The sequence below is a fragment of the Oncorhynchus keta genome, chromosome 7 (genome assembly GCF_023373465.1).
Source record: "Oncorhynchus keta strain PuntledgeMale-10-30-2019 chromosome 7, Oket_V2, whole genome shotgun sequence".
NCBI lineage: Eukaryota > Metazoa > Chordata > Actinopteri > Salmoniformes > Salmonidae > Oncorhynchus > Oncorhynchus keta.
Window position 1 is genome coordinate 30,487,581 of NC_068427.1, and position 26,763 is coordinate 30,514,343.

A 26,763-nucleotide genomic window follows, 5' to 3' on the forward strand; every position below is an offset into this window, starting at 1 on the left:
AGGTCCAGGATGTCTTCAGGGGACACCCAGCACCTCTCCTCTGGGCCATAACCCTCCCAGTCAACCAGGTACTGGAAACCCCTGCCCCGTGGTCGAACCCCCAGGAGGTGTCTCACCGTGTACGCTGGCTGGCCATCGATGATAAGGGGGGGTGGGCCTAGAAACAGAAGACAAGGGGCAGTCAGACATGGTTTTGACTCTAGACACAGAAAAAGTTGGAGGAATACGGAAGGTTTTGGCAACAGAGGACGAACAGTAGAGGGGCTAATGATCTTGGAGCGGGGAGTGAAGGTCTCGACTTCCGTGGGTGTAGCCGCGGCACTATAGCGGCGTGCCAGCACCTCAGGCTTGACCTTCTTGAATACTGGTCGGTGCTGTTGAAGCGAAGTGGCCAGGGCCTTACTGAACTACTCCCTGTGGTCATGGTACTCTGCGGAGCTGGCGGACAGGTCCGGGGCAATTTCCAAGCCCCCAGGAAGACGTCCCTGGGCAGGCAGAGCTGACTTCAGGCAGTGAGTGTGGCAGGATGGGTTCCAGCCCACGATGGCACAAGTAGCCCAGTCAATGGAGGGATTGTATCGCTGGAGCCAAGAGAATCTCAATACCACAGGAACCTGCAGAGACTCAACCAGCAGGAATTGGATTGTCTTGCTGTGGTTCTCCGACACTCGTAGGTCGACAGGGGTGGTCTGGTGGGTGACCTGGCCTATAGCGCTCTAACACCAATGGGAATGGAGAGGGGTTGAGTAGGAATGCCCAGGTCGGACGCAAGGGTAACATCCATGAGACTCACATCGGCCCACGAGTCAATCAGTACCTGGAGAGACTTGGACTGGTCGCCCCACAGCAAGGTGGTATGGAGAGAGGGGCGAGTAAGGGGAGAATAACAATTATCTTTAAGACCCACCAGTGTACTACTCCAACGAATGAGCTAGGTCTCTTGAAGGGACAGGTAGATACAAAATGACTGGCAGTACAGCAATACAGGCAACTCTGGGTCTCATGTCTGCGTACACGGTTGAATGGAGATAGCCTAGCTGCATCGGCTCGGGAAGAGGTGAATCGGCAGTCTCCGGAGGCTCTTGGAGGGACTCGGGTAAGCTTGGATTCTCACGGGGACATAGACGCCTGGGTTCATCAGATGCAAGGTGGGATCCCTGAGTGAGCGATTGGGACCGCAATCGGTCCTCTTCTCCCTCCTATGTTCCCATAGCCGACCATCGATCCGGATGGTTAAAGCGATGAGTGAGTCGAGATCCGTCGGTAGTTCTCTGGCTGCCAGCTCATCCTTTACCTCCTCCGATAATCTGTACAGGAACATGTTGAACAGCGTTTCCGGGTTCCAGGTACCCTCTGCTGCTAGCGTGCGGAACTCCACCACATAGTCTGCCGCACTGAGGGCCTCCTGCCGAAGCTGGAGTAACTTCCAGGCAGCCTCTCTCCCGGACACCGGAGCCTCGAAAACTTCTCATCTCCGCCACGAATACCTCCAGACTGAGGCAGACTGTTGCTCCCACACCACCGTGGCTCAGGCGAGTGCCCTCCCGGACATCAGCATAATAATATACACTATCTTCAAGCAGTCCGAGGGGAACGAAAAAGGCTCCAGCTCAAAAACGAGTTAGCACTGGGAGAGAAAGGCCCGTCAGGTTCTGGAATCTCCATCGTAGCGCTCCGGGGGAGGTAAGCGGGGTTCCCGGGAAACCGGGGTGACGGCGCCGCTACCAGCTGGGTAACTGAGGGGTTGGGAGGTTACCATCGTGGTAGGCTGCGTCTTAAGCAACCCACGAAATTGTTCCCACAATGCGTCCAAGGCTACGTCGTGACGTTCGGCCATGTCCTGGAACCCTTCCATCAGATCGCAAAGCAACTCCTCGTGCCTACCAATGGTGGCTCCTTGGGAGGAGATGATATTGCGGAGCTGGTCCAAGTCTGCTGGGTCAGTCATGGCCAGTTCGTACTATCAGGAATCAAGGTAAGACCCAAGTGCAGACTGTGTGAGGTAACAATGTTTATTGTAACAACAGGGACAGGCAAACAACAGGTCAAGGCAGGAAGGGGTCGATAATACGGAGTAGAGGCCAAGGTACAGGACGACAGGCAAGCTCAGAGTCAGGTCTGGCAGAGGTCGGTAATCCAGAGGTGGAGCAAAGGCACAGGACTGCAGGCAGGCAGGGTCAGGGACAGGCAGAGTGGTCAGGCGGGTGGGTACAGGGTCAAGACAGGCAAGGGCTGAGCTGAGAAACACAAAACGCTGGTTGATAAGTGGGGAAGATGGGAGGGGAGGAGGGGATGGAGACAAGCACAAGGACAGGTGAAACAGATCGGAATTCCAAAAAAAAAAATTTTTAAGTCTCACCTACACATAATAATGACAAAGTGAAAACATGTTTTTTTGACATGTTTGCAAATGTATTGAATATTAAATTCAGAAATATCCCATTTGCATAAGTATTCACACCCCTGAGTCAATACATGTTAGAATCACCTTGAGCAACAGATTTTCCTGTGCTTAATTCTATTCTGATTTTTTAAATCCAAAAAAACTCCCTCGTCTTTGCCGAATATAAGCACACAATATTATGCCGTCACTACCATGCTTGAAAATATGAAGAGTGGTACTCAGTGATGTGTTGGATTTGCCACAAACATAATGCCTTGTATTCAGGACATAAAGTTACATTTTACTTTAGTGCCTTTTTGGAAACAATATGCATGTTTTGGAATATTTGTATGATGTACAGGCTTCCTTCTTTTCACTCTGTCATTTATGTTAGTATTGTGGAGTAACTACAATAATAATAATAATAAATAATAATATATGCCATTTAGCTGACGCTTTTATCCAAAGCGACTTACAGTCATGTGTGCATACATTCTACGTATGGGTGGTCCCGGGAATCGAACCCACTACCCTGGCGTTACAAGCGCCATGCTCTACCAACTGCCAACTGAGCCACAGAAGGACCACATGTTGTTGATCCATCATCAGTTTTCTCCTGTCACAGCCATTAAACTGTGTAACTGTTTTAAAGTCACCATTGGCCTTGTGGTGAAATCCCTGAGCGGTTTCCTTCCTCTCCGGCAACTGAGTTAAGAAGGGCGCCTGCATCTTTGTAGTGACTGGGTGTATTGATTCACCATCCAAAGTGTAATGAATAACTTCACCATGCTCAAAGTCGATGTCTGCTTTTTACATTTTTACACATTTACCAATAGGTGCCCTTCTTTGCGAGGCATTGGAAAACCTCCCTGGTCTTTGTGGTTGAATCTGTGTTTGAAATCCACAGATTTTGTATGTGTGGGGTACAGAGATGAGGTAGTCATTCAAAATGGACTATTTTGGGGAAGTGGCTACGGCATCTCAATTTATTTTTCAAACAAAGGTATTTTAAGGGATTATGCGAGCACCCTCATTTGAACTAAAGCATGCTCACCCCTTTAGCATAAGGACAAAGGTAAGGGACCATGACAGAGAGAGGGCCAAGGACAGACCCAGTTCCATGTCCAAGTACAAGTCTCGGATCAGAGAAGGGGGTGGGCATAGATATAATCAGGGTTAGGATTAGGGTTAGGGTTAAGATGTCAGAAGTAAGCGTAAAATGACATCTTGTTCTGAGGACCTATACATTTATAATCAACTCAAATTAAAGCCTTAAATAACATATTTTGATGCGATAAAACAGTAAAACCTTTAAATCTTACAATCTTTTCTCCATCATGTTTACAAGTTATTTACATATTTGAACAGACTGTTGGTTGGTAGATGTGACCTTTGGACTGTTGAAGTTGTTCACACTGTCTGTCTTTTCCTATCCTTCAGACCACATCTATGGCCAGGCTGAGCACAGAGCTGCAGGGAACATTGATTCTCTGAAGGATTTCATTGCAATTGAAAATGTCTACATTCAAACTTCACTGGTTCTTCAAGTTTTTCCCAGAGTGGTTCAGTCAGTAGTCTGATCTGAGCTGCACAACCCAGAAGCACCACTCCAGAGCAAGTCACACGGCAACCCAGACCATTTTTGATGCAGCTTATAGACAAGCAATGTTTCCATGATGTATGGACCATATTGGCAGCCATTCTGGATGTTCCCATTTATAATGTTCCATTTACTGATGCACATTACTCCCTCTCTCAGAGTTCATCACTTCCACTCCCTCAGTGTTCTACACATGCAACACGGCAGACTGGATCGTCGTCTTAGTTGGACTGGAGAAACTGTCCTGCTCCATCTCTGTCTGTGGTTATACGCGTGTGGTGGAGTGTGTGTGTGTGTTGGGGTGTGTGTGCGTGTGCGTATGGGGCAAGTGGGTGTTACTGTAAGGACTAAAGCCCTGCATGGGCTGCATCCCCACAACAGATCCAGGTGTCATGGGGGTCATGGGGGTGGCGGGGTGAGAGCCAGGGGTCATGGGCAGAGACCTGGGTGTCATCAGGGGCACATCATCAGGGGAGCGTCTCAGGGTCAGGGTGTAGTCTGGTGGACAGGTCAGTCGCAGGGTGTCCAGAGTGTTGTAGATGTCCTGTGTGTCCAGCGTGTCAAGAGCCTCCAGCGTGTGGTGTATGTTGTGTGTGTCGTGTATCTCCAGGGTGTTGTGTTGATGCAGGGCCTCAGCCTCCAGCTGCTTCAGAAGCCCCTGTATGTGTGGGGTACAGAGATGAGGTAGTCATTCAAAGATCATGTTAAGCACTATTATTGCACACAGAGTGAGTCCATGCAACTTATTGTGTGACTTGTTAAGCACATTTTCAATCTTGAACTTATTTAGGCTTGCCATAACAAAGAGGTTGAATAGTTATTGACTCAAGACATTTCAGCTTTTCATTTTTAATTATTTTGTAAACATTTCTAAAAACATAATTCCACTTTGACATTATGGGGTATTATGTGTAGGCCAGTGACACAACATCTCAATTTAATCTATTTTAAATTCAGGCTGTAACACCAAAAAAATGGAAACAGTCAAGGGGTGTGAATTCTTTCTGAAGGCACTGTATATGAGAAGCATATAAATGGTCAGATACAGATATATTTTATTTAACAAAATGCAGCAGAAAGTTCTCATACAGCAAAGACTCCTTCCATCCGTTTACGCAGAAACTGAAAATAATTCTATAAAAAGACATCTTCTAATCTAGCCTATGGTAGCATTTCAAATAAGATTCCTCGTTTCAGATCCACTGTTTCAGCTTTCTTTAAATACAATACAGTATATGATATTACTTAGGTTACGTTTGTGGTTCAAAAAGCTCACAAATGCAGAATATGTGTCGGGACGGAATTCAATCGTAACGTTTTATACTTCAGCATGATTGAATTTCGGTTTCAGGTCAACTGATCAGTTAAGTTTCTGGGTTAGAAGTCAGCGTTTCGGGTAAGGGGTCTAGGGTATGGGACTGAAATAAGGGTTCATAGACAGGTTGAGGTTAGGATGAGGATCGAGGTTAGAATGTGGATCAGGGTTAGAAGTCAGGGTCCGTGGTTACAGGTCAGGGGTTAAGGCGTCCGCATGCTTCCAGAACAGTTCAGAACAGTTTGTACATATATTATAACAACACTGCAATGTTTTTGTTTGTTTTGGACTTTGGCAAGGGTTTCTTCAACTGTTCAGGCACACTAAATGTTTTCCGCGAGGCAAGCCGAAGCCTACGTCCCCTCGTCGGAATTGTTCAATGAAGTGCCTGTTGTCATTCAACTCGAAACGACTCATTCTGATGCAGATTGTTTCACTTGAGAAATACTGCACCATACATTTTAGTTAGGTGTCAAATTGCGTGAATTAGATCTCCTTGACAAAAAACGTCAAAATTAATGAAAGATTTCTTGACTATTTTGGGGAAGTGGCTACGGCATCTCAAAATGGACAAACAATACTATTGCCGCTTATTTTTTATTTTTCAAACAAAGGTATTTTAAGGGATTATGCGAGCACCCTCATTCGAACTAAAGCATGCTGACGCCTTTAGCCTAAGGACAAAGGTAAGGGACCATGACAGAGAGAGGGCCAAGGACAGACCCAGTTCCATGTCCAAGTACAAGTCTCGGATCAGAGAAGGGGGTGGGCATAGATATAATCAGGGTTAGGATTAGGGTCAGGGTTAAGATGTCAGAAGTAAGCGTAAAATGACATCTTGTTCTGAGGACCTATACATTTATAATCAACTCAAATTAAAGCCTTAAATAACATATTTTGATGCGATAAAACAGTAAAACCTTTAAATCTTACAATCTTTTCTCCATCATGTTTACAAGTTATTTACATATTTGAACAGACTGCTGGTTGGTAGATGTGACCTTTGGACTGTTGAACTTGTTATTGTTGAACCCTTCAGAGGCCTTTGACCTAAAGGCCAGGAATAGAGTCGGAATCTTTCCCCGTCTGTCTGTTGTTCACACTGTCTGTCTTTTCCTATCCTTCAGACCACATCTATGGCCAGGCTGAGCACAGAGCTGCAGGGAACGTTGAGCCTCTGAAGGATTTCATTGCAATTGAAAATGTCTACATTCAAATTTCACTGGTTCTTCCCAGAGTGGTTCAGTCAGTAGTCTGATCTGAGCTGCACAACCCAGAAGCACCACTCCAGAGCAAGTCACACGGCAACCCAGACCATTTTTGATGCAGCTTATAGACAAGCAATGTTTCCATGATGTATGGACCATATTGGCAGCCATTTTGGATGTTCCCATTTATAATGTTCCATTTACTGATGCACATTACTCCCTCTCTCAGAGTTCATCACTTCCACTCCCTCAGTGTTCTACACATGCAACACGGCAGACTGGATCGTCGTCTTAGTTGGACTGGAGAAACTGTCCTGCTCCATCTCTGTCTGTGGTTATACGCGTGTGGTGGAGTGTGTGTGTGTGTTGGGGTGTGTGTGCGTGTGCGTATGGGGCAAGTGGGTGTTACTGTAAGGACTAAAGCCCTGCATGGGCTGCATCCCCACAACAGATCCAGGTGTCATGGGGGTCATGGGGGTGGCGGGGTGAGAGCCAGGGGTCATGGGCAGAGACCTGGGAGTCATCAGGGGCACATCATCAGGGGAGCGTCTCAGGGTCAGGGTGTAGTCAGGTGGACAGGTCAGTCGCAGGGTGTCCAGAGTGTTGTAGATGTCCTGTGTGTCCAGCGTGTCAAGAGCCTCCAGCGTGTGGTGTATGTTGTGTGTGTCGTGTATCTCCAGGGTGTTGTGTTGATGCAGGGCCTCAGCCTCCAGCTGCTTCAGAAGCCCCTCCCCCTGCAGCTGGTGTGTGATGTCAGCATTGATGATATCATGGCGTGGAGGTGGGCGTGGCGGCCTGCGATGTTCCATCTTGCGCTTGTCTTTCTTGTAGAGCAGAGCAGCGAAGGCCAGGATGTTGAGGAAGAGGAGTGAGGCTCCCACTGCGATGGTAACGCTCAGCTCAGTGGAGTAGTCCTCCATGACAGGGTGGGGGACCTGCAGCTCCTCCCCCTGCAGTGCCGGAGCCTGGGGCGTGGACGGGGGGTTGGGGTGGCGCGTGCTTCCCAAGCCCAGGCCTTTAGACAGCCGCTTGGTGTAGGAGTGAGGAGTTGTGTCCTGGGGAGGGCTGTGGGTTGCAGAGGACACATACTGCAGCAACTCGTTGATGTTGTGTAGGTGGGGAACCAGCTGCAGCCAGAACGCTGTCTTGGTGGCTCTGGAGGTAGAGAAAAGTATTTTGTTTTGCAGCAGAATCATCATCCATAAAAAGAAAAACTACATTTCACAAGGAATCTGACAAAATATACCCAATAACATAAGATAACATCGTACATTATAAATTATAGTTATTATACATTAAACAGATAGAAGGGGAAAGTGGCAAGTGCTGCTAGCATGAAGTGCTAATAGTGCAAAGTGGTTCATTATACATTATTCAACAAGATATGGCAGCAGCAAGAAAAGCAGGCAGGGAAACATCTACCTGTAGTGGTCTGTGATGATCTGATCTACCTGTAGTGGTTTGTGATTATCTGATCTATCCGTAGTGGTCTGTAATGGTCTGTGATGATCTGATATACCTGTAGTGGTCTGTGATGATCTCATCTACCTGTAGTGGTCTGTGATGATCTGATCTACATGTAGTTGTCTGTAATGGTCTGTGATGATCTGATCTACCTGTAGTGGTCTGTAATGGTCTGTGGTGATCTGTGATGATCTGATCTAGCTGTAGTGGTCTATGATAATTTGATCTACCTGTAGTGGTCTGTGATTATTGTATCTACCTGTAGTGGTCTGTAATGGTCTGTGATTATCGTATCTACCTGTAGTGGTCTCTGACGCGTGGCTTCAGGCCGATGTGCAGGTAAAGCTGTTCCTTGGGGGTATACTTGGCCCAGGCCACCTCCTCAAAGCGGTTGGGTTTGGTGTGGATGAACTTGGTGTCCTGGGGCACTGGCTGGTTAGGATCTCTGAGACAGAGAAGAAAAACACAGTCAGGAAAAGTTATCTTAAAGGTTAATCATAGTTACTTTACCATTCATTAGAGGAAAGTAAGAGATGTTTCTTAGAGAAAGAGTTATACAAGACATTTATCTCACCCTGTCTTGGCGAAGTTGGTCCAGTATGTCATGACCACGGCGCTGAGCATCACGTCGTTTTTAGAGAAGTTACAGTTGAAGAGGTCCGTGGGGCCGATCAGCGGCAGACCGAACACATACGGCACCTCATCTCCATGGGCGGAGTCAGCCCAGGCGGGCGACACGTCACTCTGACAGTGGTGGTAGAAGGAGTAGAAGTATGTTGGCGATCCATACTGGGCGTGGAGGTCTGCTGTGGCCACCGCCGGCGCCACCCACTGGTGATCAGTGAACAGAGCGACTAGCGTTTTCCGCCGGGTTTCAGGGTTCTCCCGGTCGGCCCAGTCTGTGTACATGAACTTGATGCTCTCTCTCAACGTGTCCTACCGCAAGGATAAAAAATACCTTGTCAATAAAGCACATGGGAGCATAGATGGATTGCAGTAGGCAGAGTCTATTTTTACTTTTTGCTGAACATATTCTTTGCCCTCCAGCAACTGCATAGAAGCACTGGATGTGGATAGACATTTTCCTGCAGCCTACCTTCCCCTCCGGGTAGCCGTAGAGACTGTCCACGAAGTCTGACACTGCAAAGTCAAAATCGTCGCCGGAGACGCCATCCTCCCCATTGACCATCCCGTCAACAAACTTAAGCCCCTCCCCCTGGTTCACACCCAGCATGATGTCATAGTTGAGGAACTCCCCCTGTGTGTGAAGAACAGGGTTGTCAATAACAATATTATGCAATATTATGCGCAACAGAACATTGTACTGTCTACACTTGGTTTGTTGTTTATATTAAAACATTTTCATTAAATCGATTTTAATCCGAACTAAAGTTTTGTTGCTAAGGATTCCACGACACGGTTAGCCTTTACGGCTGGGACTGCAAGTTTGTGTTCATTTTTTGCGTGGATTCCGCGAGTGCTAGATGGCTGTACTACAGACACCTGTCGTTGTCGTGGGAAAGACTCATTGTTATCTTTTCAACAACTGGTTGCAGTAAAGAGCCAATCTGGATACCAAGCAGATCCTGAGGGAAATCGACAGGTACCAACAGCTTTACGCTATGGAGGAACAACATACTCCATCATGGAAAGACCACCTCACAAAATAACTTTAACCAGACAAAAAAGAAAAACAGATTAATCTACAGACACGGACGATTTACCATTGAGGTAGAGGCTAGTGCTCTGGCTGGAATCCATGCAACACTGGAAAAGTTGTGTGAGCAGGTAGCAGGGCTGGAAGTTGTGTGAGGAGGTAGCAGGGCTGGAATCCATGCAACACTGGAAAAGTTGTGTGAGCAACACTGGCAACAAAGGTTGTGTGAGCAGGTAGCAGGGCTGGAATCCATGCAACACTGGAAAAGTGTGTAGCAGGGCTGGAATCCAGCAACACAGGTAGCAGGGCTGGAATCCATGCAACACTGGAAAAGTTGTTGTAGCAGGGCTGGATGCAACACTGGAAAGGTTGTGTGAGGAGGTAGCAGGGCTGGAATCCATGCAACACTGGAAAAGTTGTGTGAGCAGGTAGCAGGGCTGGAATCCATGCAACACTGGAAAGGTTGTGTGAGCAGGTAGCAGGGCTGGAATCCATGCAACACTGGAAAAGTTGTGTGAGGAGGTAGCAGGGCTGGAATCCATGCAACACTGGACAAGTTGTGTGAGGAGGTAGCAGGGCTGGAATCCATGCAACACTGGAGAAGTTGTGTGAGGAGGTAGCAGGGCTGAGGGGGAGTTAGGAGTTCAGACAGAGTGAAATTCTCACGCTCCAAAGAGAGAAAACAAGACACTCACAGCCAAGGTAAAAATACAGGATTCCGACATGGATTGTCTACTCAGGGAAAACAGGGTGATGAAGGAGTCACTAGTAGACATACAAAGTCGTGGCATGCATGAAAATCTTTTTTTTCTGGGATTCCTGAGGACGCATCCAATAATCCTGGCGCGATCAGAACATTCATGCAATCCGACTTGAAACTTCCTACAGAGACTGTAAACAAGGTGGCTTTCCACCGAGTACACAGATTTGGAGCTCAGAGCGACAAGACCAGGGGTCCCCAACCGATCATTTGAACACTACCTACAAAAGGAGCTGCTCAAAAGCAGGGGAAGGGACCTTAAAGGGACCAAATTCGGTCTCAATTACCAATTTCCAAGGGAGATAAACGAACTTCGTAAGAGACTGTATCCGGTACAAAGACAACAAAGGGAGGATGGTAGGCGTGCCTTATCATTGTGAACAAACTCTTTATAGATGTACAGCTATTCCCAGACAGCTCCATAACACCGTGGCTGTACTAAATTCTACAGAGACTTCAGGTTACGAAAAAAAAAAGAAGGAATGGAAACTGTAAAAATACCAGAACATTATGAAGTGGATATGAACACACACATACTCAATTACCTGATTGCTTACACATAGGGACTTATACATACACACACACACACACCTGATCTCACTCTCCCTTTCACTCCTCTATTTTTTTCTAACTAGGCAAGTCAGTTAAGAACAAATTCTTATTTCAATGACAGCCTAGGAACAGTGGGTTAACTGCCTGTTCAGAATGACAGATTTGTACCTTGTCAGCTCGGGGATTTGAACCTTGTCAGCTCGGGGATTTGAACTTGCAACCTTTCGGTTACTAGTCCAACGCTCTAAGCACTAGGCTACCCTGCCGCCCCATTAATATGTTTATTGTTTGTCTATCTTTTTTATGTATTTGTCTACAAGTTTATTTGTTTACAACAAGCAAGGGGAAGATATCAGAATAGGGGCATTGGGGAATAATGACATATTGTACGGAACACATTTGTACTGTAGTGAAGCCGTCTCCAGAGTAATGCAAGGTCTTTTTCATGATCATGTGAAACGTCAATTGCTATGGAAATGCTAGGATGTGTTTTTCAATTATGTTAAAGATAATTATGATGCAACTATGATGGTGATACGATATGGATTACAATTATCATCATGAATATTAAGGCTCTACGCACTACATGTTACACACATAGACACTCAAACATGCAAATTGGCAGAGTTATTATTTATTTGGACATCACACATTATAGTCTTACACTTATACAGACATCGTACACACTCTCCCTATATCACATCCAATATCATACACATCAGATTCAGATTTGCTACACACATAATATATTGTCACAATGTTCTAACATCTGTGGCATTGGCTCACAGGCAAACAGGCAAGGGAATAAAACAAATATTGCTAGAACCTATTTCTTGAATTCTAAATATCAGACATTTGAAAGCTCTAGTTTTGACCTTCATAATACCTCTGATGGCAGTAACTTTACAAGCACTAATTATGGTCAATTTAGACTGAGAATAGTATCTAGTTATGGTAAGGGGAGAAATAAGTATAGCCAGTTATAATTGTAACGGTTTAGCAGATTATAAAAAAAGAAGATCAGTCTTTACATGGCTAAAAGAAAAGGAATATAACATATACTGTACTGTTTACAGGAAACTCACTCTACATCCTGAGATGAAGTTGCATGGAAAAGGGAATGGGGTAGTGAAATAATTTTCTGTCATGGACAAAGGAACTCAAAAGGTGTGATGATATTAATTAACAAAAATTGAATGTGCAAATAGTCATGATTCGCAAGTGGATGAAAAAGAGATTTGGCTCATTAATCTATATGATCCAAACCAGGATGATCCACACTTCTTCGAAAAAATGTATACCAATTTATTGAACTTACAGGCAACAAATGATCTAATCATTATGGTAGGAGACTATAACACAGTGTTAAGTACCTCAATGGACCGTAAAGGTAATCACTCTACAAACTATCATCACAGGGCCTTTAAGGAAATCGCAAATATTATGGACACATTAGAAATAGTGGATATTTGGAGACTAAAAAACCCAGACCTAGTGAGATATACATGGAGGAGAGTTAATCAAGCTAGTCGTCTGGACTACTTTCTTGTCTCTTTCTCTCTTGCATCAAAGGTTAAAATAGTTTTAATAGGAGACAGAATGCAATCGGATCATCATCTAATTGGCATTCACATAACTCTTATAGATTTTCAACGTGGATGGGGATATTGGAAATTTAATCAAAGTTTACTGGAGAACAACTTATTTTTAACTAAGACAAAATAATTTATAACTGAACCTATAATATAGGTTCAGCAAATCCCCTTATTGTTTGGGATACCTTTAAATGTACCTTCAGGGGTCATTCAATTCAATATTCATCAATAATAAAAAAGCAGTTTCTGGCTAAAGGGAAATCCATGAACTAATAGTACAGATAGATAGCAATAAAAACAATACTACAGAGATACAAAATAAGTTAGAGGAAAAACAAAAAGAACTTGAGGAACTTATTCAAGAACGATCTAATGTAATCTATTACAAAAATAAAGCAAACTTGGATGGAATATGGACTAAATTCTTCCTGAATCTCCAATACAGGGACGCTAACAAAAAATTATTTGCAGAAACTCGTTACTGAAGACAGAGTCATCTATGATTCTCCGAATGATATTTTAAAAGAGGAAGATAATTATTTTAGGCAGATGTTCTCTTTTCCGTCTCATCCTTTCCCACTGAATGAAGATTATGGTAAGGAATTCTTCCCAAATAACATAAAAAATGGAAAATTAACAAATGTACAGAAAGATCACTGAGAAGACCAAATTACAGAGAAATAACTTTTTGAGGCTATTAAATCCTTTCAGTCTGGAAAAACCTCAGGGCTTGATGGCATACCGGTAGAGGTATATCAAGTATTTTTTGATATACTAAAAGCTCCATTGTTAGATTGTTTTAACTACTCCTATAGAAATGGTAGTCTGTCAGGTACTCAGCAGGAAGGTCTCATTTCTCTATTATTAAAACAAGACCCAGATGGCGGATATGGGTCTTTTCCAGTCTATCTAAAAAACTGGAGGCCCCTAACACTTCAATGTTGTAATGCAAAAATACTAGCAAAATACATAGCACTCAGAATTAAAAACGGTTTTAACAGGTATTGTTCATCCTGATCAGACAGGTTTTTTACATGGACGATACATTGACGATAATATACAACAACTACTAGAAATAATAGAACATCATGAAACATATAAGAAGCCAGGAATGGTATTTATAGTGGATTTTGAAAAGGCATTTGATAAAGTAGGACTGGATTTGATTTATAACGGCTACTTCTCAGAGAGTTTTGAATTGCCAAGAGGAGTTAAACAAGGGTGTCCGCTGTCACCATATCTATTCGTTGTGGCCATCGAAATGCTAGCTATTAAAAGCAGATCCAATAACAACATTAGAGGATTCGAAATCCAAGGCTTGAAAACAAAGGTGTTCATGTATGCTGATGACTCAAGTTTTATATTAAGTCCGCAAGCTAGATCCCTGCAATGTCTCATTGAAGATAACTTTTCTGTACTCTCTGGACTAAAACCTAATTATGACAAGTGTGCAATATTACGTATTGGATCCTTAAAAAATATAACTTTTACATTACCCTGCAGTTTACCTATAAAATGGCCTGATGGTGAAGTAGACATACTCGGTATTCATATCACAAAATATATAAATAAGCTCTCCACAATGAATTTCAATAGAAAACTTGTAAAAAAAATACTCAAGCTCCTGCAACAATGGAGAGGTGTATATATACCTGTCTATTTATGGAAAAATTGCCCTGATTAACTCCATAGTCATATCTCAGTTTAATCACTTACTTATGGTGCTGCCTACTCCTGAGGATTCGTTTTTCAAATCATATGAGCGAAAACTATTTTGCTTTATCTGGAATGCTAAACCAGATCAAATATAACGTGCCTATCTATATAATGAATATGAATTGGGTGGGTTGAGATTATAAAATATAAAAGCTGTCACACCCTGACCATAGAGAGCTTTTATTCTCTATGTTGGTTAGGTGACTAGGGTGGGTTATCTAGGTTATTATATATCTATGTTGGCATGGTATGGTTCCCAATCAGAGGCAGCTGTTTAGCTTTGTCTCGGATTGGGGATCATATTTAGGCAGCCATTTCCCCATTGTGCTTTGTGGGATCTGGTCTATGTATAGTTGCCTGTGAGCACTACATTAGCTTCACGTTTCGTTTTTGCGCTTTACTGTTTTCTGTGTGTTTCACTTCTAATAAAAGATGATGGAACCATACCACGCTGCATTTTGGTCCGATTCATACAACAACAATCGTGACAAAAGCACTAAACCTCTCTCTAAAAGCTTCACTCAAAAGTTTATTCATTCAAAAGTTTTATTTGAACCCTAAATGGTTCTCAAGTAGATTACTAAGAAAAGCTCATCCATTTTGTGCAGATTGCCATGTCTCATTTTCGATTAATTGAAAATAATACTTTTTTCAAAGTATCTCTCTTTTTCAAACAATTATTGCAGAGCTGGCTACAATTTCAATTTCATCCCCCTGAAAAGATAGAACAAATATTATGGCTGAACTCAAATGTGCTGGTTGATAAAATACCTGTATTTATGGGAAAGATATTTGAAAAGGGTATTTTGTTCTTAAATGATATTGTAAATTGGAATGGTAGAGTTATGTCCTTAAAACAAAATGCATATTAATTACTTAAAAATCATACAATGTGATTTTCTGGATTTTTGTTTTAGATTCCGTCTCTCACAGTTGAAGTGTACCTATGATACACTTGCTCTACATGCTTTGTAAGTAGGAAAACCTGCAAAATCGGCAGTGTATCAAATACTTGTTCTCCCCACTGTATATATATATATATATATATATATATATATATATATATATATATAATGCATCCTTAACCCTCATCTCAGAACCCAAAATGAAATCTTGCCAAAACAAATAAACCATGTAACTTGTAATACATGTATAATCTACACTGAGTAATATACAAAACATTAAAAACAACTTCTCTTTACAAGACATAGACTGACCAGGTGAATCCAGGTGACTGCTATGATCCCTTATTGATATCACTTAAATCCACCTCAATCAGTGTAGATGTGTATGAGTGCCATTCAAAGGGGGAATGGGCAAGACAAAAGATGCCTTTGAACAGGGTATGGTAGTAGGTGCCAGGCGCACCGGTTTGTGTCAAGAACTGCAACTGCTCAACGGTTTCCTGTGTGTATCAAGATGCAACTCAGTATTAGGAAGGTGTTCTTAATGTTTGGTATACACAGTGTATATAAACCATAGAGTGTTTTATATTTTCTCACCTGCTCCATGAGTATCTGGGGGTCATCAGGGATGACATCACCATCGATGACAGGTCCGAAGGCGGTGTGGTATTTAGCTGGGGTGATGTTCTGTTCCAGCAGCTCCTGGTAGGTCTTCCCCTGCAGACAGACGATCAGCTCTGATGAGTCCTCCAGGCTGCAGCCCACCTTGTCCCCCAGCAGCTTTGCATACTTCCCTGGCTGGTAGTTGACCGCCCAGCTGGACAGGGCTGTCCCACTCTGGATGATTGCCTTCTGGAACAGATCTGATACACAGCATGCTGACAGAGGTTAGAGTTCAGAGGTTATAGGTCAGGAATTGGAGGTGACTCTTTGAGAAGTGTGACCAGGCTGACAGAAGTTAAGAGGTCAAGGGTAAGGGTTCAGAGGTTGGGTTCAGGGGTAAGAGGTTACTTACCCTCAGAGTAGTGGGACAGAGTTAGTAGGCTGACACAGGAGGCTCCAGCCCCAGAGCCAAACACAGTGACTCTGTCTGGGTCTCCGCTGAATGCAGCAATGTTCTCCTTCACCCAGCGCAGAGCCTGGATCTGGTCCAACAGACCATAGTTGCCTTTAGCTGCCTGGTCACCCGTACTGAGGAAACCTGAAGAAATAACACATAGAAATACACAAAAATATAAAAGGAAAGTCTAGTAAATATCAAAAGTAAAATTATATTTAAAAATAACACATCAAACAGGAATATCATGTTTAAAAATACTTTTCATCAATGATATGAACAGCAGGATGTAAATATGGGCTAGGACCTAAACGGAAACACTAGGTTTTATTCCTTACGGGGACTACATGTAGTCGGCTCACTAGGGATTGGCTACTAAGGCAGATACTTATAAATCTCTCATTAATGATTTTAATAAATCAATAATAACAAGTATTACAGTATGCTGTTACAACCTAAGCCTAACGCTAACCCAGTATGTGGCTGCAGTTGTGAAGCCTTACTGTAGACAATATTCATTGTCTTAACACAAGAAAAAACTTGGTGAGATTGACAGACATGTTTTGCAGTGTAGCCAAACCCTGAGGACTCAGTGACTAATGATGTCATGTGACCGTGGCTCACCACCCTCAGTCAGACCTGGGGTAGACCTGGGACACCAGAACATCTGCGTGTCACTGAACACATGCACAGACGCAAAATGAGTGTGTCACTAATTCACACACCACACTAGGGACATGAGTGTGTCACTAACAGACATATACATGATGAGCTGGAGCGTGTGGGTGTCACTGAGGGCTGTGCCACAAGATACATGTGACCTTAAATGATCATGTCAGATCACTTCAACCCTCCTCTCCCCACCTTCCTCTTCCCCCTTCCTCCTCCTCCTCCCCTCCCCCTTTTCCTCCTCCTCCCCTCCCCCTTTTCCTCCTCCTCCATTCCCATCTTTTCCTCCGCCTCCTCTTTTCCTCCTCCTCCCCTCCCCCTCTTTCCTCTTCCTCCACTCCCCTCTTTTCCTCCTCCTCCCATCCCCTTTTCCTCCTCCCCTCCCCTCTTTTCCTCATCCTCCTCTGCCCCTCTTTTCCTCCTCCTCCCCTCCCCTCTTTTCCTCCTCCTCCCCTCTTTTCCTCCTCCCTCCCCTCTTTTCCCTCCCCTCCCCTCTTTTCCTCCTCCTCCCTCCCCTCTTTTCCTCATCTTCTCCTCCCCTCTTTCCCTCCTCCTCCCCTCCCCTCTTTTCCTCTTTTCCTCCTCCTCCCCTCTTTCCCTCCACCTCCCCTCCCCTCTTTTCCTCATCTTCCCCTCCCCTCTTTTCCTCCTCCCCTCCCCCCTCTTTTCCTCCCCTCCTCCCCTCCCCCCCTCTTTTCCTCCCCCCTCTTTTCCTCCTCCTCCCCTCCCCTCTTTTCCTCCTCCGCCCCTATTTTCCTCCTCCTCCCCCTCTTTTCCTCCCCCTCTCCCCTCTTTTCCTCCGCCCCTCTTTTGCCTCCTCCTCCCCTCCCCCTCTTTTCCTCCGCCCCTCTTTTCCTCCTCTGCCCCTCTTTTCCTCCTCCTCCCCCTCTTCCCCACCCCACCCCTCCCCTCTTTTCCTCCGCCCCTCTTTTCCTCCTCCTCCACTCCCTCACTACCTCTTTCAGTTTATACTTTCCTCTCCACTCCTCTCTCCCCCTTCCCTCACCCTCTCTCCCATTCCCTTCACCTTCTTGCCTCTCACCCTGCCTCTCTTCTCTCTCTCCTCTACTCTCTCACCCCTACTTCTCCTCTCTCATCCTTCTCTCATAAGTTTAATTGAACTCCACCTACTGTGAGCCATAAACACAGAGCTGATGTCTCCCCTCTAACCAGGCGTACACACACACACACACACAAGAGATGAATCTGGCTGTGTACAGGCTGCTAGATTTCCAGTGTTAACACAGAAATGTGACATTTCAACCAGTGAGAGAGTAACAGAAAGGTGATTAGGCAGAATTTAACGATGTTGATGATGATGATGATGACAACGACGTGATGATGGTGATGATGATGACAATGATGATGATGAAAGTGACTAACCCAGTACTCCCAGTCTGTAGTTGATTGTGATGACGATGACATTTCCATAGCTAGCCAGGACACTGCCGTCCATCATGCTTCCGCTCCCCTCTGAGTAGGAACCTCCGTGGACATACACCATCACCGGCCGCAGACCGCCCTCATCATGGATGTCTGGAAACACACACACAAGCCATATTTCCAGAGCGCTAAACAGCTCTTGCAGATAGTAAAGAAACATGTGGGTGCATGCATAATATAAGTTGAGGTAGATGCAGTGCATTGGTGTGTGTGTGTTTGTACATACTACATACCTTCCTCAGTAGGGACGTATATATTGAGGTAGAGGCAGTCTTCACTCTGCTGTGCCAGGTATGTGCTGGCTATGTCCAGGTTGGCAGAGTACCAGACAGGTAACATCTCTGTCAACAGGCTGTGTTCCTCTATAGGCTGGGGGCAGACGGGGGAGAACTGGGTGGCGTTTCTCACCCCCGGCCAGGACAGGGGGGGCTCGGGGGGCTGGAAGCGTCTCTCCCCGGTGGGGGGGCGGGCATAGGGGACCCCCAAGTACTGGACCACAGGGCCCAGCAGGTCAGAGGGCATGGGGGTTAACTGACCCCTCAGTCTGCCCTGGGACATGGTGATGACTGACTGGCTAGCAGCAGGGGGGAGGGACAGGATAAGGGAGAGGAGAGGGAGGAGGATGCCCCTCAGTTTGGACAGGGACAGAAGCATGGAGAGGACACACAGTAGAGAGGAGGGGAGAAAGAGGAGAGGGATGGGGGGAGTCGGGGGAGACATGTGGGAGGGACGGTGGGAGCGTTGGTGTTTGGTTTAGATCAGGACTCCGACTGTGAGTCTAGCACACACTCAAACAGCGATGGTCTCAGAATATGTCTTTCTCCTCCCTGGGTCAGCCACTCACCTCCCAGTTCTCTCCGCACAGTCACACTGCTCTGCCTGGAGGGAGAGAGATAGAGACAGACAAAGATGGAAAGACAAACCTTGAATTACAGTGGGGCAAAAAAGTATTTAGTCAGCCACCAATTGCGCAAGTTCTCCCACTTAAAAAAAACGAGAGAGGCCTGTAATTTTCATCATAGGTACACTTCAACTATGACAGACAAAATGAGAGAAAAAAATCCAGAAAATCACATTGTAGGATTTTTATGAATTTATTTGCAAATTATGGTGGAAAACAAGTATTTAGTCACCTACAAACAAGCAAGATTTCTGGCTCTCACAGACCTGTAACTTCTTCTTTAAGAGGCTCCTCTGTCCTCCACTCGTTACCTGTATTTATGGCACCTGTTTGAACTTGTTATCAGTATAAAAGACACCTGTCCACAACCTCAAACAGTCACACTCCAAACTCCACTATGGCCCAAACCAAAGAGCTGTCAAAGGACACCAGAAACAAAATTGTAGACCTGCACCAGGCTGGAAAGATTGAATCTGCAATAGGTAAGCAGCTTGGTTTGAAGAAATCAACTGTGGGAGCAATTATTAGGAAATGGAAGACACACAAGGCCACTGATAATCTCCCTCGATCTGGGTCTCCACGCAAGATCTCACCCCGTGGGGTCAAAATGATCACAAGAACGGTGAGCAAAAATCACAGAACCACACGGGGGGACCTAGGGAATGACCTGCAGAGAGCTGGGACCAAAGTAACAAAGCCTACCATCAGTAACACAATCCGCTGCCAGGGACTCAAATCATGCAGTACCAGACGTGTCTCCCTGCTTAAGCCAGTACATGTCCAGGCCCGTCTGAAGTTTGCTCGAGAGCATTTGGATGATCCAAAAGAAGATTGGAAGAATGTCATATGGTCAGATGAAACCAAAATATAACTTTTTGGTAAAAACTCAACTCGTCATGTTTAGAGGACAAAGAATGCTGAGTTGCATCCAAAGAACACCATACCTACTGTGAAGCATGGGGGTGGAAAAATCATGCTTTGGGGCTGTTTTTCTGCAAAGGGACCAGGACGACTGATTTGTGTAAAGGAAAGAATGAATGGGGCCATGTACTGTGATATTTTGAGTGAAAACCTCCTTCCATCAGCAAGGGCATTGAAGACGTGGCTGGGTCTTTCAGCATGACAATGATCCCAAACACACCACCCAGGCAACGAAGGAGTGGCTTCGTAAGAAGCATTTCAAGGTCCTGGAATGGCCTAGCCAGTCTCCAGATCTCAACCCCATAGAAAATCTTTGGAGGGAGTTGAAAGTCCGTGTTGCCCAGCAACAGCCCCAAAACATCACTGCTCTAGAGGAGATCTGCATGGAGGAATGGGCCAAAATACCAGCAACAGTGTGTGAAAACTTTGTGAAGACTTACAGAAAACGTTTGACCTCTGTCATTGCCAACAAAGGGTATATATAACATAGTATTGAGATAAACTTTTGTTATTGACCAAATGCTTATTTTCCACCATCATTTGCAAATAAATTAATTAAAAATCCTACAATGTGATTTTCTGGATTTTTTTCTCTCAATTTGTCTGTCATAGTTGAAGTGTAGCTATTATGAAAATTACAGGCCTCTCTCATCTCTTTAAGTGGGAGAACTTGCACAATTGGTGGCTGACCAAATACTTTTTTGCCCCACTGAATATATACAGTTGAAGTCTGAAGTTTACATTCACCTTAGCAAAATACATTATACTCCGTTTTTCACAATCCCTGACATTTAATCCTAGTAAAAATTCCCTGTCTTAGGTCAGTTAGGATCACCACTTTATTTTAAGAATGTGAAATGTCAAAATAATAGTAGAGAGAATGATTTATTTCAGCTTTTATTTATTTCTTCACATTACCAGTGGGTCAGAAGTTTACATACACTCAATTACTATTTGGTAGCATTGCCTTTAAATTGTTTAACTTCGGTCAAACGTTTGGGTAGCCTTCCACAAGCTTCCCACAATAAGTTGGGTGAATTTTGGCCCATTCCTCCTGACAGAGCTGGTGTAACTGAGTCAGGTTTGTAGGCCTCCTTGCTCATTTCCGCCCACAGATTTTCTATATGATAGAGGTTAAGGCTTTGTGATGGCCACTCCAATACCTTGACTTTGTTGTTCTTAAGCCATTTTGCCATAACTTTGGAAGTATGCTTGGGGTCATTGTCCATTTGGAAGACCCATTTGCGACCAATCTTTAACTCCCTAACTGAGGTCTTGAGATGTTGCTTCGATATAGCCACAGAATTTTCCATCCTCACGATGCCATCTATTTTGTGAAGTGCACCAGTCCCTTCTGCAGTAAAGCACCCCCACAACATGATGCTGCCATCCCCTGTGCTTCACGGTTGGGATGGTGTTCTTCGGCTGACAAGCCTCCCCTTTTTTCCTCCAAACATAAAGATGGTCACTATGGCCAAACAGTTCTATTTTCGTTTCATCAGACCAGAGGACATTTCTCCAAAAAGTACGATCTTTGTCCTCATCAAATCAAATTTTATTTGTCACATACACATGGTTAGCAGATGTTAATGCGAGTGTAGCGAAATGCTTGTGCTTCTAGTTCCGACAATGCAGTAATAACCAACAAGTAATCTAACTAACAATTCCAAAACTACTGTCTTATACACAGTGTAAGGGGATAAAGAATATGTACATAAAGATATAGGAATGAGTGATGGTACAGAGCAGCATAGGCAAGATACAGTAGATGGTATCGAGTACAGTATATACATATGAGATGAGTATGTAAACAAAGTGGCATAGTTAAAGTGGCTAGTGATACATGTATTACATAAAGATGCAGTAGATGATATAGAGTACAGTATATACGTATGCATATGAGATTAATAATGTAGGGTATGTAACATTATATTAGGTAGCAGTGTTTAGTCTAGTGTCTAGTGATATATTTCACATCATTTCCCATCAATTCCCATTATTAAAGTGGCTGGAGTTGAGTCAGTGTCAGTGTGTTGGCAGCAGCCACTCAATGTTAGTGGTGGCTGTTTAACAGTCTGATGGCCTTGAGATAGAAGCTGTTTTTCAGTCTCTCGGTCCCAGCTTTGATGCACCTGTACTGACCTCGCCTTCTGGATGATAGCGGGGTGAACAGGCAGTGGCTCGGGTGGTTGTTGTCCTTGATGATCTTTATGGCCTTCCTGTAACATCGGGTGGTGTAGGTGTCCTGGAGGGCAGGTAGTTTGCCCCCGGTGATGCGTTGTGCAGACCTCACTACCCTCTGGAGAGCCTTACGGTTGTGGGCGGAGCAGTTGCCGTACCAGGCGGTGATACAGCCCGCCAGGATGCTCTCGATTGTGCATCTGTAGAAGTTTGTGAGTGCTTTTGGTGACAAGCCGAATTTCTTCAGCCTCCTGAGGTTGAAGAGGCGCTGCTGCGCCTTCTTCACGATGCTGTCTGTGTGAGTGGACCAATTCAGTTTGTCTGTGATGTGTATGCCGAGGAACTTAAAACTTACTACCCTCTCCACGACTGTTCCATCGATGTGGATAGGGGGTGTTCCCTCTGCATGCGCAGCTGCAAACTGTAGTCGGGCTTTTTTATGGAGGTTTTGAATCAGTGGCTTCTTCCTTGCCTAGCGGCCTTTCAGGTTATGTCGATATAGGACTTTTACTGTGGATATAGATACCTTTGTACCGTTTCGTCCAGCGTCTTCACAAGTTCCTTTGCTGTTGTTCTGGGATTGATTTGCACATTTCTCACCAAAGTACATTCATCTCTAGGAGACAGAACACATCTCCTTCCTGAGCGGTATGACAGCTGCGTGGTCCCATGGTGTTTATTCTTGCATATTATTGTTTGTACAGATGAACATGGTACCAGGCATTTGGAAAATTCTCCCAAGGATGAACCAGACTTGTGGAGGTCTACAATTCTTTTCCTGCGGTCTTCTTATTTCTTTTGATTTTCCCATGATGTCAAGCAAAGAGGCACTGAGTTTGAAGGTTGGCCTTGAAATACATCCACAGGTACACCTCCAATTGACTCGAATTATGTCAATTAGCCTATCAGAAGCTTCTAAAGCCATGACATCATTTTCTGGAATTTCCCAAGCTGTTTAAAGGCACAGTCAACGTAGTGTATGTAAACTAATGACCCACTGGAATTGTGATACAGTGAATTATAAGTGAAATAATTTGTCTGTAAACAATTGTTGGAAAAATGACTCGTGTCATGCACAAAGTAGATGTCCTAACCAACTTGTCAAAACTTTGTTAACAAGACATTTGTGGAGTGGTTGAAAAATTAGTTTTAATGACTCCAACCTAAGTGTATGTAAACTTCCGACTTCAACTGTACATTGAGACTCCTCTTACTTAGCATGTGGGCTGAACTGGGCAAATTCCTACTTCTACTGCCAGTTGAAAATGAATGATAGAAACTGAGAGACATGCTCTCCTCTCATGCCCCAACTACAAAGTAAACTAGAGTAATCTTGGTAGCATTTTACATTGGACTACAGGCTACAGCACAGAATAAACTGGTAATAACATGGCAATAGCATGGTGTAATTACGTTATTGTTTCAGAGGAATAATCTTTTCTGCCTATATTCAAAATCAACATGACAACAATCTTAGAGCTGGCAGCATAGTATGTGACAACAACCTGTCACAAATTAAGGTGGGAAAAACAGATACAAAATACGCCAATGTTACTCCTTAGCTACTTCCTCATTGTAATTATTGGTTTCTAAATTATTGGTTTCTACCCCCCACCCCATGCGCATTAAAATGTTTAGGACAAGTCATTTTTCTTATTGTAGTGATATTGTATTGGTTTTTCCATTCATGACAAAACATGCCATTTGAATGGAATTTTTTTTTTTTTTTGGGGGGAGGTCAATATTTTTGTACAGCAAATTGCATCTAAATGTATCTCTTAGCTGTGACTGGTAGGCCTACTGCAGCTGCAACGTCCTATGTCTGGGCCTGTATCAGCTGCATATGGCTGTATATTTTAATCAGAGCCCATTCCTCTCCATTCGCTGCAGTGACACCCCCCAGGTGCTACAGTGGCCATGACACAGGTTGTGCAGCTTAGATCATGACGCTTTGACTCCGGACATATCTAAAAAAAAGCAACATTATCCATCTGCTATCCAGCTATATTATCTATGTACAGCCTATAGTGAAATACATTTTATAGCGGGTTTTAGTCACAACATTTTCACTGTGAAGTGCAACATCCGATGAATAGTAATGAGTGTTACAGCCTACAGGACACCAAACACACACACACACACACACAGAAGAACAGGGTGATAAATGAGACTCACCGATACACACGTCATAGCTCCATTGGTCTGTTCATGTGGCTGCTGCGGTAAAAAAATGTCAGCTGGCAGAGCATTTCATCCTTCACCGCGAAGAAAAGACAAGAAGGAGGGAGAGAACAGGAGAGCGGTGAGAGAAATCCCGGGACCGTGTGTCACTGGACTGCAGAGCCTCGTGCGCCAGCGACGTGCCTGGGGTATATTCCGCCGTGAGCTCCGGGGAATAGCCTATGTATTTATTGTCCGAACCCCGCAACTGAATACGGTACTAGACGTGGTTATTGTTAATTAATAACAAAAACACGATGTTCACATCTCCCTCTCCCTTCCCCTCTCTGTCTTTCTTTCTCTGTCTCTCCCTCTCAAAAGATGCTAATGGAAAGTGTTGAATTGAGCCTGCAGCCAATAGATTCCTGCACCCTCATCAGCTTGGACACACACACACACACACACACACACACACACACACACACACACACACACACACACACACACACACACACGTGTCAGGCTATCAGTAATCACAGCACAGCTCATCTTAGCTTCTGGATCCAAGTTGGGAGAACTGTGTCTCAGGCAAGATGGAACATAAATGGGATGTGATAACTTCATAATACCTTTCTTCTATTTGATACAAAAAGGATAAAGCAGCCTTCGCCAAAACCACACATTTTCTCGATAGCACCACCATGGTAAAATACATACTGTATGAATGTTGTTTTTTAAATCACACAAACAGCTTCATGACAAACAACCTTAAAAAAACAATCAAATGACTGAGTCACAAGATAACATCACATTAGTGTGTTCTGTCTCCACCTATGTCTGTGTTCTTTCCTGGGGCCATTCCAGCTGGACTGTGACACATGACTCACCCAATTACCTCAAATCCTTAGCCCTCAATGTCAGCTCAGTTTAACCCTAACTGTACCAATGATGCCACGCAACAAAGATGATTCTCCCTTTGCCACCCCAAAGTGGATATGTGAAATGGCCCATGAAGGTATTTTCGGGTCCAAAAAGTTGGACCTGGACCCGAGGACAAACAGAACCAGACCAGAATGGACCTGATCATTTAAGAAAAAGGGGGACCCAGACCCGAACGGACCCGAGAACAATCAGACCCAGACACGACAACATCCAGACCGATTGGACCTGAGTGACAAAACAATGTGTGTCAGCCAAGTTGCTCTTCTGGTTAACAAATAGGTCCTAGATCCCTGCTGTTTGTTGTTTTCAATCTTCATTGTGACCTGCCCTGTCTGGAACTGCGAGTAGTAACAGTGTAACCTACGTTGCTAGCTACCATAACAAAGACCAAAGCCAGCGGGAGTACCATTGAGGACAGTGGTGTCTGTCACGGATTCCTCCGGTACTGCTGCTCATTCCGTGCATCATGTCCGGAGGTCTATGGCTATATAGGCTCTCTGAAACTGGCCCGTCCGACGCAACTTCAGCAGCTGCAACTGGCACGTCCGACGCCGCTGCAACTGGCACGTCCGCCGCAACTTCGGCAGCTGCAATTGGTCCGTCCGACGCCGCCGCAACTTCGGCAGCTGCAACTGGTCCATCTGACGACGACACAACTTCGGCAGCTGCAACTGGCCCTGACCGACCCGTACCACGTCCTTGTGGTCGTCCTCAAGGCCGATGTCGTCCCGCTGCTGGTGTTGTGCACTTGTTATTACAGGTCTTGTCCCGTGTATTGTTATTACGGGTTTCATCCTGTGTTTTTTCATCCCTCTCTCTTTTGTTTTGGTTACATCCCTGTGTTTTTATATACGTGTTTTTTGGGGGGGCATTGTCCCGTGCCTTTTCATGACATGTTGTATTTTTGGGAGGACTATTAAAACCTGTTTGGGCTAGGGGGCAGCATTTTCACTTTTGGATGAAAAGCGTACCCAGAGTAAACTGCCTCCTACTCAGTCCCAGATGCTAATGAATATTATTAGAAGTATTGGATAGAAAACACTCTGATGTTTCTAAAACTGTTTGAATGATGTCTGTGAATATAACAGAACTCATATGGCAGGCAAAACCCTGAGAAGAAATCCAAACAGGAGGTTTGTAGTTTTTCAACTCATCCCCTATTGAAGATACAGTGGGATTGCACTTCCTAAGGCTTCCACTAGATGTCAACCGTCTTTAGAACGTTGTTTTATGCTTCTACTGTGAAGGGGGGCTGAATGAGAGGGGAATGAGTCAGAGGTATGCCAGCAGTTACGAGCATTCACATAAGAGGTAGCTTTTCTATAGATGGAATT

General features: G+C 44.4%; 1 protein-coding gene across 1 annotated transcript; it reads right to left on the bottom strand.

Annotated features, from left to right (window-relative positions):
* Positions 1 to 4,888: 4,888 nt before the first annotated feature.
* On the bottom strand, positions 4,889 to 24,905 carry LOC118385843 (neuroligin-4, X-linked-like). Its single transcript, XM_035773000.2, has 9 exons — positions 24,503 to 24,905; positions 18,558 to 19,203; positions 18,265 to 18,417; positions 16,171 to 16,356; positions 15,753 to 16,018; positions 9,067 to 9,228; positions 8,545 to 8,906; positions 8,269 to 8,415; positions 4,889 to 7,661 (listed from the first exon to the last, which is right to left on the bottom strand). Exons 2-9 carry the CDS (start codon positions 19,042 to 19,044, stop codon positions 6,842 to 6,844), a joined length of 2,583 nt encoding a protein of 860 aa, XP_035628893.2. The 5' UTR covers positions 19,045 to 19,203; positions 24,503 to 24,905; the 3' UTR covers positions 4,889 to 6,841.
* Between the last annotated feature and the right edge of the window lie 1,858 nt (positions 24,906 to 26,763).